This window comes from Ovis canadensis, chromosome 12 (assembly GCF_042477335.2).
Source record: "Ovis canadensis isolate MfBH-ARS-UI-01 breed Bighorn chromosome 12, ARS-UI_OviCan_v2, whole genome shotgun sequence".
Taxonomy (NCBI): domain Eukaryota; kingdom Metazoa; phylum Chordata; class Mammalia; order Artiodactyla; family Bovidae; genus Ovis; species Ovis canadensis.
In genome coordinates, this window is record NC_091256.1 from 34,651,125 (window position 1) to 34,672,691 (window position 21,567).

A 21,567-nucleotide genomic window follows, 5' to 3' on the forward strand; every position below is an offset into this window, starting at 1 on the left:
TGCTACATTTGGTTCCCATGGGATAATTTTACAGGCTTGTAGTAATCTCTTTGTAGTTTTATAGTTTTCCAGGATTTTTTCCCTCCTTTCTATTATTTATTTCCAGGGTTTTTCTTCTAAATTTTTAATTTCCTCTTAAATTTTAATCTTCAGTTAAACCTCCTGAGTAGTCTCTAAAAGCAAAGTAAGGAATAATTACATGTTCAAAAATTAGAGATTTATTAATTAAAAGAAAACACTGTATCTATGTAGTTGGAAAAAGGAAATATTCCCCTGGGTGGCACAGCACACGTTTTGGTCTCTTCACGTGGCCGGTGGCTGTGAGGGTTCCCCAAGCAGGTGCGGAATGGACACCCACAGGCTTCCGAGCGGCCTTCCACTGTCAGGGCCCAGGGCTCCTGTTCGCAATGATGACTTAGTGTGGAGCTAAGTGATACTCAGTGTGGGGCTGCCTCTGGTGCATGGTCCCCTCAAGCTACCTGTGCACCGCTCCCAGAGGCATGAATAAAGCCCAGCTCTTTTGTTGCTTCCAAACAACTGCTGCTGCAGGACAGCAGTCAGCTAAAAAATGGTGAGGCACTTGCTATGCTCTGCCTTTTACTCCTTCAAGAGAGAGGTGGGAGATAGAGCTTATTAATATAAGATTCTGATAAGTTAAAATTCCGCCATGGATTTCTCCAGAGTTACTTGCCATTTGAATTCATTTCTTTGACTTTGCACAACTACAGCTAGAATTTTTTAATGTGTGTCATTTTTTTTCCCCTCCTTAAAGAACAATGTGTATCCTGGAGGTAGCATGGCAAGAAGGAATACGTATGTCTGCGAAAGAACCACAGATCGATACACAGCATTGCAGAACGGAAAAGACAGCAGGTAACTGTCGCCATGCAGGTAGGACTGCCGTTGTCATTGCTCTGCGTTAGTAGTGCTCTTGGTACAACTCCTTTAGCTGAACAGGTGAAGAGGAGAGGAAACAGAATCACTAGTTAGATGGCAACCAGCCGTGCTTCCTAAGGCACCTCCTCATGTGTAGCAGAATGGAGCAGTGGAAGAATATTTAGGGAAAATAAGAGGTAAATCTCTTAATCTACGATTTTCTAAATCAAATCTGATAGTAAATAATTCCCTATAGCAAAACCTATCGCAGTGTCCTAATCTTATCTTCATAATTTGAATCTTGTTCTTTTTTTTTTAAAGTATTTATTTTTATTTAAGTATTTGACTATACCGGGTCCTAGTTGTGGCATACGGGATCTTAGTTCCCTGACCAAGGATCGAACCTGAGATCCCAGCATTGGGAGCTTGGAATCTTAGCCACTGGATCACCAGGGAAGTCCTGAATCTTATTCTGTTATACCTCTGCTGCTTCCTCCTCACCTCCTCCCTTCCCACCCACCCTGTCTAATCACCATTATATACAAATACAGAAGACTGTGTTTTCCTTCCGCTAAAGAAATGTGGCCATCTCAACTGATCATTGAGACCACACTGTTCTCAGAGTGTTTTATTTCAAATAATGATAAATCATGTTTTATTATTTAAAAAATTTGACTTCTTTTCATCGTGAGTTGTAAGGACTACTCATCAGTAGATCACAAAATGATGGAGTTTATTGTAATAAATTCTGTTTAGTTCCATCCTTAGTCATTTTAGTAGACTTGACAGACCATTCTTAAACTTGTTTCCTCTCAGTTAATAGGCACTTAAAGTAAATGTTACTATGAGGCATACAAAGGTAAAGGAGTCTTCCTCAGACGTGAGAGCCTTTAGGCTAGAGAGGTTGTCGGGAATTGACTACTGTTTTACTCTTTTCCCTTTACTAAATCTTAATCTGCAGCTTTAATCCTTTAATCTGTAGCAGTTTAACCTAAAACTGCACTAAAAGCATTTTGATGATGTTTCAAGAGAGAGGATTTTTGCTATAGTTATGAATTCTTATTGAATAGTGGGCAGTGAGCCACATCAACACATCACACCAAACTGTGATTGATTTTTTTTTTTGGAAAGTGTAAAGTGTCTCTGGTCAATCATTTTACCCATAAAAATAATGTTATAGATTTCAGATTCACATATATAGGACAAGAGTGTATGAAATACTTTCCATGGAAGGTGGTGATAAATTCACCCTGTACACTTTTAAAAATATTGTTGTTAGTAATAATACCATTGTTGTTGATTTCAAGTGTTTGTCATGAAAGATATTAGACTTTTAAAAATCTAATTCTTAAATTTTAGTAAACTACAGCTTTTCTTTTTATATCTCCATGGTCTTCTCAACCGGCTTATGTTGAAAGCCTTACAGAGATGTCCGCAAGCAGCATGTCCGCTGCAGGCTCCGCTGTGGCCTCCGCTGTGCCCTCGGCACGACCCCGCCACCAGAAGTCCATGTCCGCTTCCGGCCATCCTATTAAAGTCACACTGCCAACCATTAAAGACAGCTCTGAAGCTTACAGGCCCGGGTAACATGGGGTTACATTTCGTTTGTCATCAGGAGTTTTAAAAAAATATAGCACCATATAAAAATACCTGATAGCTATCACATTTTAAGAGCTTTTTTGAGAAGACTCAGTGTTTATGGCAGAGGTAAAAAATTATAACATAAACTTACTACATCCTCCAGCTGTTATCAGAAGTGTTGCTTATAATTTAAGTCATTTTCTAGAGGAATTTTCTTCAAGGATTTTGTTTTAAACCCATCCATGAAATAAAGGGTTGTTCCTAATTTATCATTTAAATAAATTGAATTTTTATGGTTTAAAAACAAACAGAAACATTCCAACCCACAAGACTAGGGGTTGAGACCTAATTAATATTCTTGGCTCCAGCCAGTCACTGGTACTTAAGAAGAACTTTAAATTTTCCTATTAGTGAAACAAATAATCTCAAAGATCCCTTTCAGTTATAAAATTAAATTATTTTCTGGTATTTCTGCATGTTAAGAATTGTCAAATTCAGAAACATGTTTGATAGGTTTGTTAATCATATTGTTGGTATGTGGTAGCATTTACTGTCACTCAGGAGTGAATTGTAAATAGGAAATAAGCCTTCAATTCACAGCCTTTTGATAAACAATAGAATTTGTGTTCCACATTGCTGACTGGTTTAAGAGAACAGTGGAGGGACAAAAAATTGCATGCAGTGCCCTTTGTTTGGCATTCCTGATACTGAATTCCAGTATCAGGAATATATATATATATATATATATATATATATATATATATATATATATATATATAAGATATATATCTTTATATCCCTGTTTCAGTAATTTCTTTTTTTTTCTTAATACATATATTTTATTGAAGTATAGTTGACTTAAAATGTTTCAGATGCACAGCAAGGTGATACAGTTATACATCAGTTCAGTTCAGTCGCTCAGTCATGTCTGACTCTTTGCAACCCCATGAATCACAGCACGCCAGGCCTCCCTGTCCATCACCAACTCCCGGAGTTCACTCAAACTCACGTCCATCAAGTCGGTGATGCCATCCAGCCATCTCATCCTCGGTCGTCCCCTTTTCCTCCTGCCCCCAATCTCTCCCAGCATCAGAGTCTTTTCCAATGAGTCAGCTCTTTGCATGAGGTGGCCACAGTACTGGAATTTCATCCTTAGCATCATTCCTTCCAAAGAACACCCAGGACTGATCTCCTTGCAGTCCAAGGGACTCTCAAGAGTCTTCTCCAACACCACAGTTCAAAAGTATCAATTCTTTGGTGCTCAGCTTTCTTCAGAGTCCAATTCTCACATCCATACATGACCACTGGAAAAACCATAGCCTTGACTAAACGGACCTTTGTTGGCAAAGTAATGTCTCTGCTTTTCAATATGCTATCTAGGATGGTCATAACTTTCCTTCCTAGGAGTAAGCTTCTTTTAATTTCATGGCTGCAGTCACCATCTGCTGTGATTTTGGAGCCCAAAAAAGTAGTCTGACACTGTTTCCCCATCTATTTGCCATGAAGGGATGGGACCAGATGCTATGATCTTAGTTTTCTGAATGTTGAGCTTTAAGCCAACTTTTTCACTCTCCTCTTTCACTTTCATCAAGAGGCTTTTTAGTTCCTCTTCACTTTCTGCCATAAGGGTGGTGTCATCTGCATATCTGAGGTTATTGATATTTTTCCCGGCAGTCTTGATTCCAGCTTGTGATTCTTCCAGCCCAGCGTTTCTCATGATGTACTCTGCATAGAAGTTAAATAAGCAGGGTGACAATATGCAGCCTTGACGTACTCCTTTTCCTATTTGGAACCAGTCTGTTGTTCCGTGTCCAATTCTAACTGTTGCTTCCTGACCTGCATACAGATTTCTCAAGAGGCAGGTCAGGTGGTCTGGTACTCCCATCTCTCTCAGAATTTTCCACAGTTTATTGTGATCCATATACACATTAATTTTGAAATTATTTTCCATTATAGGTTATTACAAGATACTGACTATAGTTTCTTCTGCTATTCAATAAATCGTTGTTGCTTGTTGTGTATCTGTTTTTTAAATTAGAAATCTAGCATTCTATTCATACTAAGTCAAACAAATTGAATCAAAATATCATAAATTTTTCAGTTAGGCCAAAATTCAATAGGTTTTTTAAAATATATGTATTGTACATATTATTTTTATATAAGTACGCAAAAGCTTTTCTACTATGCTTGATGAAGGCTTGAGAAAGAACATCAAAAAAAAGATGGAGAAATCTCTCCATCTTTAGTAACTAAATTTTTATAAAAGGCATTTAGTCTGAAATGATAGTGTCTTGGTAATTACTGTGAACACATGCATCACATCTGTCACTAGAACGAATAGAACAGGGCCGATTAAAAGTAGCCATGGCAACTTTCTAACAGTTTTTAGCATGAGCAAAACTGTTCTCCGTGGTTACCCTGTGTAACGCATCTTCCTGTGTCTCAGCAGCACAACTCAGCGCGTGCCTGCTGCGTCACCATCTGCTCACAGTATTAGCGCCTCGACCCCCGACCGCACCCGCTTCCCCCGAGGCAGCTCCAGCCGCAGCACCTTCCACGGGGAGCAGCTGCGCGAGCGCCGCAGCGCCGCCTACAACGGGCCGCCCGCCTCCCCCTCCCACGAGCCGGGGGCCTTCGCGCACGCCAGGAGGGGCACGTCCACTGGTATAATAAGCAAAATAACATCCAAATTTGTCCGCAGGTCAGTACCAACGCACTATTTTGTTTCCTCTAGGGGGTAACGGATTTGTTTTTGTTTTTTTTTTTCTTTCATCTCTACACTGATTTTTTTCCAAAATGGGTTTATGACATTTCATTAAGACATGCTCTTTTTACAGAAGCTTGAAGAAAAAAGATCAAGGAGGACATAGTCTTTTTCCTTAAAAAAAAAAAAAGAACAAAATGAGAATTTTAAAATTCTGTAAAATAGAGCAGGAGGAACATAACTTGGCATAAAACAATGTGTGTTCTAACAAAAAATGTTCCCTACTTAAAAGCCTCTGTTTAGAAAATGGAATTAAATGTGACTACATTTGTCCTTCAAATGGTACTTAAGAATACTTTTAAATCGCTCACTAATGACACACATACACACATGTAGTCCACCTTTTATTCTGACTTATAGAAAGCCTATTATGTTCTAGAGTCACAGATATTACGTATGTAATTTAACATCATAAAATCTTAACATCAAAACACAGTAAACACAAAAGGAATACAAGTGTAGTAATCTAATTCAGTAATACTGTGAAATTGTACTCCTTTCTAAAAAGTAACATAAGTATATAACACCCATTGATTATACGAGTGCTGAACATAGTACAGGTTGATGTAAGTTTGGTCCACTATCAGGTCCTGCTAAAGCCCCACAAAAGTTCCCTAGGCACAAAGCTTTGTGCTCAGTGCTGAGCAAGTTTCAAAGATGAAGAGACAGCGTCTGTGCCCTCAAGATTCAGCCCCAAAAGGAGCAGACTGTTTGCCACCGGCCACAGTACAGAATGAACCATGAATGGAGAGAGACATGTGGGCAAGGCCCTGAGGGCTCCCACTAGGGAAGAAGTTACGTCTCCATACTGGGTAGTTATTTGAGCAAATCAGTTATGGGTAAGAAAGTATTATACTTATTCTAAAAAATATTGCTTAAATACTTAATTTTCTATGTTTTTAGTGTTCCTAGGGTTTCAGAGAGTGGGTGTAGAAAAGAGAAGCAGTGTCTATAGTCTCTTCCCTTTTTGAGGAACTGTATGTAGACTCTATTCATGGATTGGTTTGCCCAAGATCATGCAGCTGCATTTGTATCTTTAAATACCCTCATGCAAAGTCAGTTTCTAACCATATCAGACAGTGATTTTGTACCATTTGGGCGGTTACCACGCCACAGTGATAAAGACCTGAAAGCTCCCCCACAGTCACCATGACCGTGGAAAGTGCTGAATGACCCTCTGTGGGGCACCAGTTAGATTATCAGTAGTTGGCATTTGACTGGCAATTTAAATCCATTTTTAAAAGCCAGTACTTTCTTATGGTTAAGCCAGAATTGATTTTAAGGTGAAGGAAAATAGATTTTTAGTTTAATGCTTGATTACTAATTGTACATTAAGCATCGTGGAAAATATTTCTGTTTGCAATGAAATTTAGATCATAGAGAGAAACATACTAAGGAGCACCGGACAAGAAGTCAGGACCAGCTGTCAGAGGCGGAACATGCCTTAGAGATCATCATTGTGAGGTTAGGATGGAAGATTGCTGTGTAGGCATTCAGCAAAGGTGGATGCCTCCCGTGGGCCAGGCTCTCTGCCAGGCGCTCTTGACACAGCCCCTCCCTTCCTGCCAGTTCCTGATGGTCTTGTGACCCCCCCAGACTGCTGAAACCTTTTCCTCACTTGGCCTTCTGCCCTCCTGGGCTCCCTGTCCCTTCTGAGGCTCCTTTGCTGGTTCTGTTAGGTCCCCCTCACCCTTCGCTGACCTGCCTGCCTCAGGGCATGATTTTTGGACACATTGTCTTATCTGGTTCTCCTTACTCTTGGTGATCTCATTCAGGCCCATGCCATTAAATTCCATCATATGTTAACAGTCTCAGTTTATATATTTAAGCCAGACCGCTCTTCTGAAGGACAGACTTGTATCCAATTGTCTACTTGGCCTCTCCACCTGGTTGTGAAATAGACTCTCCAACAGAACCTGTCCAGGATTCAGCCCTTGTTTCTCTTCCCCAAACCTGTCGCTCCCTCAGCCTGTGCCATTTTAGGTCACGGTGACACCGTCCTTCCGGTTGCTGCGGACCCTGAGCCTGGATTATCCTTGCCTCCTCCTCCTTTCTTCACACCACACGTCATTCCGTGAGCAGTTGTTTTGGTGCTGCCTTCACAGCATTTCCAGGACTTAGCGGCATCCAGCCCTCCTACCACTGCCCTCACGGTCTCAATCACTGTATGTCTTCCAGCTCCTCACAGGTGCCCTAGCTTCTGCCCTTGTCCTGTCGTGTCCCCAGCAATGTAAGTCCTTGATTTAAAATCCTCAGCTTGCTTTTTGTCTCATTCAGAATACAATTCACAGCCCTCCCAGTGGCCTCCATAGTCTGGCCACCCATTCCTGCTCTGACTCTCATCTTCTCCACTCCGCCCCTTTCCCTGCCAGCCTTTCGGGCACCTGACTGTCCTTGAGCACACCAGGCATACGCATTCAGGATTTTGTACGCCCCTGACACCTGCATGGCTGGCTTCTGTACCTCATTCAGGTCTTTACTGGACTGTCACTTCCTCAGGGAGGTCTTCCTCAACCCCCTGTTGGACATCACCACCTCTTCCTCCCAATACTCCCTCTTCGTGCTTTATTTTTCTCCACAGCACTTGATTCTACCTGAAATAGTGGATTTCCTTGGCTGACTTGTTCGTCATGTGTCTCTCCCAAGGAGAAAACACTCTCTGTGAGAACAGGAGCTTGTGGTTGGTCTGCTCTGTTCTGTGCTGAATCAATCTCCTGCCAAAGAGTGAATGCTTCCTCTGACATGTGGTGTGGCATTCAGTAGATGTCTATCCCATGAGTAGATGAATAATGTGGAAGACAGTTTAAAAAGTGAAGAACGTTATTAGACATTCTGATAAGTGCTCTGAAGGAAGCAGGTCCTGAAAGAGAGGACGAGGTCGAGGGAATGAAAGTGTTCAGAGCCAGCCTGTGGGGGGTGCTAGTGTGAAAGGGTCTCAGGCTCCACCGTGCCCTGATTCCCCTTTGAACAGTGTCATCGAGTAGAGGGTTTGAGGGGGCAGAGAGAAAGAAGCGAGGGAGGAGGTTGTTTGCTGCTGTTTGTCAGAAATTAGAGGGTTTTTTGTTTGGTTTTTTTTTGCTATGCTGGGTCCTCTGCAGGCTTTCTCTGGCTGGGGCGAGCAGGGCCGGCTCTTCTTTGCGGTGTGTGGGCTTCTCACTGCCGTGGCTTCTGTTGTTGCAGAGCACAGGCTTTAGGGCACCCGGGCTTCCGTAGTTGCAGCAAGTGGGCTCAATAGCTGCAGCTCGTGGGCTGTAGAGTTGGGGCTTGTTAGTTGTGGTACAACAGCTTAGTTGCTCCAAGGCATGTGAAATTTTCCCAGGCCGGGGACTGAGCCCATGTCCCTTGCACTGGCAAGTGGATCCTTACCCACTTACCACCAGGGAAGTCCAATAGGGTTTTTTAATGTCTTGACTTTTAACATATTTTAATTAATTCTGGATGTGGTTAGAGAAGAGAAAAAATGCTCAGTTCTGCTCTGAGGTCACTTGTCACCCTATGAGCAGCTTTGGCTTTACAAATATATTTGTGTTCACAACAGTGCCATAAGGGTAGCATCTTGTGGCTCGAGGTGGGGCCATCTAATTCTGCTTCAGATGACTTAATGCAGGAAGACAGGCAAGCAGGAATTTCCATCCCAGTGATGGAGCCACTGAGCTCTTTAGCAACAGACAGACTGGACATGCAGCTGATCTTTATGCATTTGCAGCCTGTTGAGCTTTTGGGTGTTGGAGGCTTGGCAGTGAACTAGAGAACTTTTTCAGTGCCTTGTTTAATATCCTCAACTCAACTGTCAAGTTATCATCCTTCCCACTTGTCTTCTTAAACTTGTCCTGGGCTCAAGCCCGGCCTTTCTCTGTATTCCCTTTGGCTTCCTTACCTCACTCTACCTAAAGCTAGAAGAAATGGAGTGACACGCTGACACCTCCATGGGATCCACACCATACCCCATGTGCTGGGGGCAGGGCTGGCTCACGCCCAACTTGCAAGCCAAGACACCTCGCAGGTTCAGGAACCAACTCAGTCGATGTGCTACTGAAGGCTTTAAAAGATGGGGGAAAATGTAGGATTTTATAGGGGAAAAGTAAAGGAATTTGGATTATTAAGCTTTAAGAAAAGAAGGATACAAAATAGTTCAGAATTAATCATTCATGTATTTGAAAACCATTATCACAAAGAAGCCAGCTAGTAGTTCTCCTTGGCCAATAAGAAGCTGAATGCCAGAATGACCACATGAAAAAGTTGTTTTCTGGGCTTAAGAAAGAACTTTCTAAGTAAAGTGATTTACACTAGAATAATCCATCAGGGGAGGATATAGATTTTCTGTTTCCAAGTGTTTAGAATGATTTGTTTTGGAGGAGTTCTGTGTACCTACTGTATAGATTAGAGATTATATCAAACCTCCTAGCTCTTATATAGGGAATAACCGGATTAGTTCAGCTGATTATATATAAGGTATGTGGCTTTTTTAAACTTTTAAATATTGGAGAGCCGTGCTGCACGCACTGCATGTGCTGTTATAGCCAGCTCCACTTCTCTAACCCCAGTGCCTTCCTCTGTGGCTGCTTGGAGCTGACTTGCGCACTATTTGAAACCATTGCCAAATAGCAGAAATTCTTCCAGTCAGTCTCTTTGTGGCATCCAGGCAGGCACAAACAGGATATGGGAAATGATGTGACGAGTCAGTTGCAAATAGTTACTGCAAGGGAAGTAGGGCCTAAGGTGTTTCATTCCTAATGCTTCCAGTTGGGCATCAGTCTGCCAGCTGTAGAAAAGTCCAGTGCAACGTAGGTCCCTTCCTGTGAAAGGAAATTTATCTTAGCAGCGGGGATCAGCAGCATTATTATCTTTCGTGCCCAATCGAAAGACTGCCCCTCAATATCTATCAGAATATCTACATGTAACTCAAAATGCACACTTCGTTTGAGCCTCCTCAAAAATGTGTTGTATTTCAGTGTGCTGTAGTAAGATAGGTTTGTGTAAATGGCTTTGAACTTTTATTATACTTCCCAAGGAAGATGCCAGTTATTAAAAATAGAAATTTAAGAAAACCTATTTGAATGTGAAAGTACATCTTACTATCCTTTTTAATTCAGATAGGAAAATGGTTTTTACTGAATATGTCTGTCACGAAGTTCCTATAGTTAAAGACCCTGAGAAGTATATAAGGCATTCATATTTTAACCAGTTGAAGTTTTAGAGCTTGTTGTACTGATATACAACATTGTTATTAATTTGAGGGATGAGGAAAGTGGTACTTATTTTATTCCTGTTGCATTCATTTTACATAAATAATGTTTCTGGAAAGGTTAAAACATTAAGAAAATGTTAGCTTAAGGGTTCAAGTTGTTGATTTTTCCCAGCTATTTAGTACTGTTTTGCTATCACAAGTCATCTCAGTCTATTTCAGCTGGTTTATAACTTGATACTCCTATGTAGATACTTAATTACCTTTGAATATGGCAAATTACATTCAACAAAAGAACAGTTAGTAGTTTTCCTGGTTTTATTTCACAGGTGGATATACAGGTAAGATCAGTGTTTCTTTTAAGATTGAATTCATGTTTTTAGACTCATCTGCTTGGATAGGCTGTTTGGTGTGCTGTAATATTTTATCATGTGCATGAATCATTAGCATAACTTCTGAAATAAGTTACTTGCATATTTAAAAACTATATTTATTTTCAGAAATACTTATATGTTAAGCTTTATTTCTCACTGCAAGGTTCATGTATATTTTTCTGAATTGAGCGACTACTCCAATTATGGTTAATAACCATTATGAAGTTAAATCTTGCTGCTGATAATTATTAAGTAGTTTTAACTTTAGATTGAACTAAAAGTGAAAAGATAAATTATGACTTTAAAGTCATGGCTGGAAATTGGAAGATCACGTAAAAATCCTAAACCATCACTTAGCATGTCCTCTCTGAAAATACCCAGTAGACGCTCAATAAATGTTAGTCAAGTGTGGTTATGATGAAAAACATAAATGATATTAGACTGACTAGTAATAGAGATCTGTCATGCTAGAAATTTGCTCAACAAGTTAATTTTAAAATCATTTTAGATACAGGTTTTCTTGGTAATTTTTTTTTCACTTTTATCATTAAATCTCAACCTTCACTTTGTTTTGAGGGATCCAAGTGAAGGCGAAGCCAGTGGCAGAGCCGACACCTCAAGGTGAGGAGCCACTATTAATACTTCGCTGCTAGGTCCCTGTGTGTGAAGACGTTCTTTTGAAATACTTAACAGCACTTAATAAACATGGAGAGAACTAATAACTAGATAGACTGTGCATTTATAGTTTTTATATTGGTATGGGCTTTCCTAATGTTGCCTAGTATTTATTATTAACTTTGTTTGTGTTTCCTAAACATTATTTTGAATTGTATGCCTTATAGCCTTTCTGTCCTATTAAAAAATGTCTTAAACATGCAGAAGAATTAATAGATTAAAATGTACTGATCCTTTTCTTACAAAAATGATATAAATAAAATTAGTCAAATAACCCAGAACATTGAGGTAACCAAATACATAGGAAGCTGTGATATTAGAAATATATTTTAAGGGACTATTCATTGGTGGACCACATTTCAAAACTCTTACCCTGCCATATTTTATGGATTTTTTGACACTTAACACTACTTGTTTATTCATTTTGGTGATGGATCGCAAACTTGAGCACAGTCAGAATAGGGTGGAGAGCTGGATGAAACAGGTGGCTGGGCCCTACCCCCAGGGTTTGTGATTGGCAGGGAGGGGCATTGACGCCACTGGTGTGGACCACATTAGTGACATGTTAGTGCTTGTGTTGTATTTATAAATGGGAAGTTTAAGAACGGAGACGTTTGATTATTTTGAATGTACACCAGCATTAAGGGGTAACGCATAAACCTTAGAACCTTGACAAGCAGTTCCTCAGTAGGACAGAGGCCTGGCTTCATTCAGGGAGTATATTTGACCAGCTAAGCACAGGTCTCAATTTAATTTCTTCTTTTAAAATTACTTGAAAAATAAGGCACCATGAGCTTTGGAAACCCTGGTGGTTCAGTAGTTAAGACTGCACTTCCAGTGCACATGTCTCAGGTTCAATCCCTGGCTGGGGAACTAAGATCCCACGTGCCATGCAGCCAAAATAAAAAACCACCGTCGGCTTTGGAAAAGCTGTACTGAGCATCCCTATGTAGTCTTTTCTACAAACTGTGCTGTGTGTGTGTTTAGTCATAATTGAAATGTTTCTCTTTTGGGATTAGGTACCCAAGTCTCCTTAATAGGGAGCCAGAGGGAGGCAGAACAATTTTCAGCCTCCTTTTGCCTGTTAGACATGCAGGACTCTTGCGGTTAGCCCCTCCCTCGCTGAGTCTCTTAGTCTTGAGCCCCCTTCTTGCAACTCATCCTATCTTTCTCCTCGATTTTCCCCCTGAGATATTTAATAACATGTAAGGTCACAAGTGGCTGCTGATGTTGCAGTTAATCTGCATGCATTTATCTTTTTAATGTGACTATATGTCTATCTCTCTTTTTTTTTTTTTTTTTTGCTTTTGAACAAACTTATCAGATACCTACTATCTGTAAGGTACCAGCTGTTCATTTAATCCTCATGACAACCAAGTGAAAGGTAGACATTTTACAGATGAAGAAGCAGTAAGGAGCCTCGGTGGGACCCAACCTGTTACAGTGAGGTTCTGTCCTATTCATGGTGTTGAATAGCGCTGGCTTCGAGCCAGACCTCATGGGTGTGAGCTATGCTGTGCCATTTACCTCTCTGTATACCTTTAAGAAAGTTACTTTAACTCTTCACGCCCATGCTTCCTCACTCTGACTGCTTCCTAGGGTTGTTGTAGGGGGTAAAGGAGTAATTAATACATGTTAGGCACCTAGAAGGCAATGGCACCCCACTCCAGCACTCTTGCCTGGAAAATCCCATAGACGCAGGAGCCTGGTGGGCCGCAGTCCATGGGGTCACTAAGAGTCGGACACAACTGAGTGACTTCACTTTCACTTTTCACTTTCATGCATTGGAGAAGGAAATGGCAGCCCACTCCAGTGTTCTTGCCTGGAGAATCCCAGGGACGGGGGAGCCTTACGCACTGCCATCTATGGGGTCGCACAGAGTCGGACACGACTGAAGCGACTTAGCAGCAACAGCAGCAGGCTTCCCTTGTGGCTCAGCTGTTAAAGAATCCACCTGCTATCCAGAAGACTTTGATTCAATCCCTGGGTTGGGAAGATCCTCTGGAGAAGGGAAAGCTACCCACTCCAGTATTCTGGACTGGAAAATTCCATGGACTGTATAGTCCATTGGGTTGCAAAGAGTCGGACATGACTGAGCGACTTTCACTTCACTTCACAGTATGTACTCCTCCTAAGTCAGTGTTAGCTGTTACTATTGATGTCAGTATGTCCAGGCACTTTGCAGAGTTAACGTTACAACAGTGGTGATGCCTTTGAGATAACAGGTAGAAAAATACCTTGTATGTGCCTATTGTCTTAAGGTCACCAGGTTTCCTTGATGGAATGGAAAGAAAACTAGACTTGGAGTAAAACATCTGATTTCTAATCTTTGCTTTTCACCGCGGAAAAGTGATTTAAGTTTCCCAGTTGTCAGTTCTGTTTTTAAAATGAGTGTTCAGTCACATGATCTCCTGGGTACCTCCCCGCCCTAGCACACTGATCCCATGGCCCATGTTGTGTGTATAGTCCTGGTGAATGATTCTGGTTGGATCTGCACACACACCGAGAGACCTGTGATGTCATAGCTTAGATTTAGTGAACGAATAAAAGAGATTAATAGAGAAGACACTGAGATAAGTACTCTCCATAGTTGCTTGAGAGTCTTTGGAAATTTATTTTCTACACTTACTCTTTTCCCAATTTTCTCAAGTTGGCATAGTTGGCAGAGGTTTGTCTGTTGAAATATCTAAGAATGAGGAGGAAAACATGTAAATGAATACATAAAAATGTATAAATATAAATGTATACATGAATATACATTATATGATAATATTGATGTAAAATGTGTATACAGACATAAAATATTTATATAGTAGAATATAAATTCCTTTCAAATTGTATCCTTTTATTTTTTCTTTAAATCACACACAAGTTAGATTAGCAAGTTAAAATTGTAACATCTATGTTTGGATAACTGCTCAACAAATTTAATTATAGCATCTTCTGAGTCATAAATAATTATTAATTTTACCTGTCTTTGCTTATTTGAAGTAGGTTTTATGATATTATATTATTTATGGGGAGACCTCCAATAAGGAAAATCCAGTAAGGTTGACTCATTTAAGTCAATCTCTTGCTATTTGCTTAGCACAGTTCTAGATGTATGAGATACATCAGTGAACAAAACCAACAAAACTTGCCCTATTGGAATTTACAATCTAGTGATGAAGACAGATGATAAATATAATAAGTGAGCTAAATAGTATATAAGAATGTGATAAGTACTAAGAGGAAAAATAGAGCAAGGTAAGGAATTGGCCATGCCAGAGTAGGCATAGTTATTATAGACCACAAGGAGAAAGTGAGCAGCCATCTGAGGGAAAAGCATTTATGGCAGAGGGAACTGCCTGTGCAAAAGCCTTAAGGCAGAAACATACCCCGTATGTTCAGAGAACAGTATGGAAGCCAGTGTCTTGATGGGTATGAGCAAGGAGGAAAATAATAGATGGAGGGTTAGGGGTGGGAGTTGGAGTGTAATAGGTCACCTGGAGCCCTGTAGACTATTTTAAGGATATGTTTAGCAGAACATTTGAAGTCTGATGTCTGCACTCCTGCATGTTACCCCACTGCAGAACCACATTCTTTCTGCACATCATCAGGTGCAAATAATCCCACAGTAGCCATTACTACTCTTCTGGTTCCCAGACTTCCTATGCAAAAAAAAAAAGTAGAAAAAAAGGAAAATTTTTCTTTATATTTCAAAAATGTGTGTTTATAAGCAACTTGCTTTTGGTCTCCATTCTGTATAAATGTATAGAAAATGGAGAATCTGCATTTTCAAACAAATACGGAGGAAAAATATCAAGTTGTTTGCTTTCGGATGCAAACATTTCCCACAAACAAATATATTTAAGAAAATAAGCTGTTTTAATTGGAAGATATTAATAAGAATCAAAACAGATGGCAACCTGGAATCTGATTTTTGTAACAGCAAGATGATGCAAATCTTTGTATCTACTTGAAGGTAGTCTACAAACTGGGTCATTTTATTAGTCACTGAGTTGTGACTGCTTATATTTTGTGTGTGTTTTGACGTCTTTGCTGACAGGAATTTTTGTCTTCATTTTCCCCCCTTCCCACTCTGTCCCCTAATTCCAGAAGTACAACAGGGGAACCAAAAGAAAGAGAAAAGGAGGAGGGTAAAGATTCCAAGCCACGTTCTCTGCGGTTCACGTGGAGCATGAAGACCACTAGTTCAATGGACCCCAATGACATGATGAGAGAAATCCGCAAAGTGTTAGATGCAAATAACTGTGATTATGAACAGAAAGAGAGGTTTTTGCTTTTCTGCGTCCATGGAGATGCCAGGCAGGATAGCCTCGTGCAGTGGGAGATGGAAGTCTGCAAGTTGCCACGACTGTCCCTCAACGGAGTCCGCTTCAAGCGAATATCCGGGACATCTATTGCCTTTAAAAACATTGCATCTAAAATAGCAAATGAGCTTAAGCTGTAAAGACACTTGAATTTACAGGATCAGGGAAGATACACCCATATATGAGGTACAGTTTTTGAATGTACTGGTGATGCCTAATGTGATTGGCCTGTGAATCTCCCCATGTAGAATTTGCCCTTATTGCAATAAGGTTATACATAGTTACGAACTATAAAATTAAAGTCAGTATGAACTATAATAAATATCTGTAGCTAAAAAAGTAGGTTCACATGTACAGGTAAGTATATTGTGTATTTCTGTTCATCTTCTGTTTATAGAGTTGTATAATAAAACAGATGATTGCTTAAAAACTTGTATAGTTGTCTAGATTTCTGCACGTAAATGTACGTTTGATGCTTTGAGTTGAAAATGTTCTTTCTGTTATTTACATTCTGGTGGGTTTTTAAAATTCTTATCTCCATCATGCATTTTTGAAAATTGTGTCCAGAGTTTAAAAAGTGCACAGAAAACTAGTCTTTACAATTGTAGCATGGACTTTTAAAAGTTATTTTTAAACCATATTTAAATTTGAACCAGAAGCTGATAAATAGATCAGCTTTGTTATACACAGAATTACTTCTGCTTATCTTTGCTCTTATCCTTGTTATCAGACAAGGTTTAGTTAAGATACAAAATGTTTACAGTGTTGGCACTTAGAGGTTTTAAAATAAAGTACATGAAAATAATAATAGCTTTGCCTTGAGCTAACTAAGAAGTCCTGGGGAAGAAGTTAAAGCTACATAAAATTTCTTTTGAACTTGAAAGTGTTTCCTGGCCCACTACTAATCGGAGCGGCAAAATTAAAGAGAGTCAATATTTTACCTGGCTACTATAATGTAAAGTGTCACTTAGGTTTGCTGCCTTCCAAATCCCATGACATTAATTGTGAAAGTATAATATAATATTGGGACCATTTCATAGCACAAACTCATCTTTACAGTGTTGAACAATGCATCAGTTAAGAAATAATGCCACCTCAGGAATTAATGGGCATTGGGAATGTTTGTCTCATGCTCCCTCCAAGCCTCTCCATCCACCCCTGACATAGTACTATCTGTCATTACATAAGAGACTTTGGAGCAAAACATGCTATTTATAATAGTATATTATTGATTTACGCTTATGTGGTTGTTCAGTTGGTTCCCATGTGACCTGTTTGTTTTTAGTATTTTGCCAGATTTCTTGTATTTATTCCACATCATTATGCCTATAATGTGCAGCTTTGTAATTGGGCATTTGCCTACTTTTCTTTCGTAATTAGTGATATATGCGATGTAAAACCACTAGTAAAGGTACATTTTAATACTTGCTGTTTTCTACTGAATTAGCCTTGGAGGTTGACTGTGCAATGTTATTTAATGTTGTAATTACTGTAATCAGCATATGGGCCCCATCTGCACACTCCTGAGAAATAGAAAGTGTATTCCAATTTCATCAGTTTAAAGAGAAATAAAGCTGTGACAAAATACTGTAATTCTAGCCTGCATCAGAAAGCTCTAAGCGCAGGTGATGTGCCATTCCATGATGGCTTCCAGACTAGGGTGATCTGTACTGTACTGTGATGTAGCTTTCTTCTGTAACAGCTGTGTTCTAAAATGAAGTGTATTTTTGCCTTAGCAGAGGATGGTGTTTGGAAACAAAAACAAAAAACAACTATGTAGCCCCCTTTTAACCTAGTGTTCATTCAAAAAAAAAAAAAAAAGATGCAAATCTTTATTCACTTTCACTGGTGCACACTGAAATTTTACTTGAACAGTTCTCATAATAAAGCACTTGTCTTTTGCTCTTTATCAGAATGTGAATTACCTGTTTTCTAGTGCAAAAGTCTTCTGTATGGGGAGTTTCTTTTGTGTGTGCTAAATTTAATTAACAGGGTAAAATCTATATAGATTTTTGAGATGTCATTATGACGTGACAAGAAAAAAATTAATCTTTTTATTGGAATTCCTATCAATTAAAACATTTTTTGAAAAATAGACATGCTTTTTCCAAAGTAGAAACTGATTGATTTTTTTTTTTTTTTTTTACATTTTCTCACTCTGGTTATCTCTTCTATGTTTGTAGAAAGGAATTTTACTTCAGTACTTTTTAATGAGCTAAAAATGAAATCTTAATATTCACTTTAGGTTTTTCCATTTTATATGGCAACATAACATTTTTTGAAGATTTAGAGGAGTTTTATGGTATGTTTGCATAAATAAATACCACATCATGTTCACTGGCTATGTGATATCAGGATTTCCTTCATTTCTGCTTAAATATTATTTGATATACCATCACTAATATTAAATTATTTTGTATTAATTTGATAAATAATAAGGTGAAATATGCTCCAGAATCCTGACTCGATAATATAATCTAAGAAAGGACTTGATTTAAAACCCAAAATACTTTATTGTGAAGTGATTTTCACCAACAGTACCATTTCACAGTGTGGGTAACAAAAAGGACGTGTGATGGAGTGAAATACCAATTTACTGTAAATAAGTGATTTAATGCATGTGTCTGTCCATCAAGATCTCTGCTTTCACTTTAAAAATATCTACTGAGGGATCTCCTGTGTCTTAAAATATATAAAGGAATTGTAAAAGAGGGTTTCCTACTTCTGCAAGATTTTGGTCCATTTGGGAAGACAAAATATAAACACACCCAAACCAAAAATACACACCCAGGTAGAAAACAGTGAAAGTGCTCAAATAAGCACAAGGAATAGATGCTGTAAGAATTCAGAGAAGGGTGGGTTCTGTATCAGTATGAGAAAAGAAGGGCATTTGAGGGATTTGAGGATGGATAAAATTCAAGAAGATGAAGGAACATGTGAGAAAAGGCTGGGAGTTAGTAAGGCTGTAAGACACATTTTAGAAATGAACCACTTATTCTGTGGTGTGACAGGGTTTACCTAGGTTGATGGATAGAAGATATGTAAAGCATTGATTGCAGCCTCAGCTTGAACTTGACCCATAATTAGAGGGAAGTAATTTGGGCTTATGAAGCCCAGGAAATACCTAATAAATTGATTGAGCAAGTCATTAATTTGGCGATTTTTTCAAGTACCAATATACATCAGATTCTAGGTTCTGGGGAAATAGCAGTAAAAAAAAAAAATCTGTAGCTAATAGAAATCTGTGGGATGATTGAAGGCTAGATAGAGCCAGGAAGATCTTTTCAGAGGCTATTAGCTGTAAAGTGTGGATGAAATAGTCTAGATAGAGATGGTTGACATAGTATCGAAAGGAGGGTATATTTGAGAGACATTTCTAAAGGTGTATCAACAGGATAGCATAAGTAGAATGTGGCCCATATTCTACTGAGTAGAATGCAGAGAGAGCTTCCGGGCATAATGATTCAAGTTGTCAGCTTGCACGTGAAGACTTCTGCTTTAATCCAGCATGAAGAAGTACTAGAGTTATCCTTCCACCTAAAACAAGAAAACAAGCAAAGGCAAAACATGAAACAGCGGATTCGGATGGAGTTTTCATTTTGATGGGGTGTTTTCAAGACATTCTATATCAGCCAATGAAGGACAGTGATCCTTAAGAGGAAACAAGTGAAATGAACGTTGTGACTGACCCAGCTGTCTGCCTGGAGAGAGTTTCTAGGCTGTGATACATGGAGGGGAAGCCACATGGAACCTGGTGTACACCCTCATTAAGGAGTCAGAGCTGGGAGACCAGGGAGACTGAGGCAGCTAAAGTCTGGAGGGAGACAGCTATACCAAAACTCCAGAGATGCGCAGAGATCAGCACACGCATGGAGAAAACTACATGAAACCAATGAAGGGACCACCTGAAATACTGGAAGGATCCTCAAGTCTCATACAGAAGTAGTGCCTGCTCCAACCAGCCGTAGTGAAAAACCTCATAATTCATGGGTCGTGGGGAGAATACTCAGAAGTTTTGCCTCAGTAGTGGAAACCAGTTAACCCTAGATTAAACACTGTGTTGTTCCTGCTTAACAAAGTTTAGCAAGCAGTATCCAGAAGAACTATTTCTAAGTAACTATGTTCCAGAACAGAGCTCAAGAATCACCTGACATGGTAATAGTCATAATATCTAGCCTCCATTCAAAAGTTTTCCTGCATGCAAATATTAATGTTCTAACTGAACTATTTTAAAAAATTAGATCACACATTTATGTAGAAACTTGTCTACATTGCATTTTTATTTTTTTAAAGCCAGCATGGTTAAAAATTAAATTTTTTTCATTCATCTTATTGGTCTGTAACATCATTGCATTTTCTGTACATGTTCATGAATATAAAGCAAGAGATGTGTAAAAGAAAAGGGTATATGATGAGGAATTATCTGAAAAAAAATTTATAGTACAGCCAGTGCATATTTCAGTTTTTTTCAATGCTCTTGGCACATACTGTATGTTTTGAAAATATATCCCCCAAAACTATTTGTAGATATGGAATATCATATGTAAGAGACATCATCTTTAAGAAAAAGAAACTTAGATGACTACTGCTGTACTGTATTATCATTGCAAATAGACATGTTCTGTAAAATTTCCTAAATAATTGCTGCTTGCTTAGCTTACCCTTAGTGGTTTGATGGTACTACATTTGATAATATAGACCAAATGTATGGAAATGATATTTCAATCTTGATCTTAATTTTCTAAGGAAGAAAAATGTTCAATTTTAGTGATATTCACTTTGAAATATGAAATTGAAAAAATCTGAGGAAGACTAATCTCAGATCATCTCTAGGTAAGTCATGTTTTAACTTAGATGATGTCACAGAAATAGTAAAGCAAGTGAAACAATAGAAAACCATCAATTAACACCTGTTTATTGTGAGAAATCAAAAATTTTAAAACATAAAATGTCCAGCTCATGTCTTCAGTTCAGTCGCTCAGTCGTGTCCGACTGTGACCCCATGAATCGCAGCACGCCAGGCCTCCCTGTCCATCACCAACTCCCGGAGTTCACTCAGACTCACGTCCATCGAGTCAGTGATGCCATCCAGCCATCTCATCCTCTGTCGTCCCCTTCTCCTCCTGCCCCCAGTCCCTCCCAGCGTCAGAGTCTTTTCCAATGAGTCAACTCTTCGCATGAGGTGGCCAAAGTACTGGAGTTTCATCCTTAGCCTCTTTCCTTCCAAAGAAATCCCCGGGTTGATCTCCTGCAGAATGGACTGGTTGGATCACCTTGCAGTCCAAGGGACTCTCAAGAGTCTTCTCCAACACCACAGTTCAAAAGCATCAATTCTTCAGTGCTCAGCTTTCTTCAGAGTCCAACTTTCACATCCATACATGACCACAGGAAAAACCATAACCTTGACTAGACGGACCAGTGTTGGCAAAGTAATGTCTCTGCTTTTGAATATGCTATCTAGGTTAGTCATAACTTTTCTTCCAAGGAGTAAGCATCTTTTCATTTCATGGCTACAATCACCATCTACAGTGATTTTGGAGCCCCCCAAAATAGGTCATGTCTACTTACATATAAACAAAACCAACTGAAGTTAACTGTGGATTCTCAAAATGTTAATTTTATTAAGGTGGAACCTGATTCATGGGGTCACAGAGTCAGACACGACTGAGTGACTAAACTGAACTGAGATATATTGGGTTTATTGTTTTCTCTTTATGCCATCAGTAGCTAATTTGTTCTGTGTGAGATATTTTAAAATTTGATATCACTATACATACTTGATATAAAATTTTCAACTCT

At 39.2% G+C, this 21,567-nt stretch overlaps 1 protein-coding gene across 5 annotated transcripts in view; it reads left to right on the plus strand.

Moving 5' to 3' along the window:
* The window catches only part of MARK1 (microtubule affinity regulating kinase 1), a 140,676-nt gene extending 122,999 nt beyond the window's left edge, over positions 1-17,677 (plus strand). The window contains exons 15-19 of one of the 5 annotated variants that reach the window (XR_011247645.1): positions 773-873; positions 2,295-2,459; positions 4,907-5,158; positions 11,357-11,401; positions 15,554-16,198. Coding sequence is in view for 4 of the 5 variants with exons in the window: in XM_069545377.1 (XP_069401478.1) it covers positions 773-873; positions 2,295-2,459; positions 4,904-5,158; positions 11,357-11,401; positions 15,554-15,908 (921 nt within the window). In the remaining variant the exon portion in view is untranslated. Of the gene's footprint in view, positions 1-772; positions 874-2,294; positions 2,460-4,903; positions 5,159-11,356; positions 11,402-15,553 lie in introns of all 5 variants that reach the window. The other 4 variants (XM_069545378.1, XM_069545377.1, XM_069545379.1 and 1 more) reach the window with 4 other exon arrangements.
* The last annotated feature ends 3,890 nt before the right edge of the window (positions 17,678-21,567 follow it).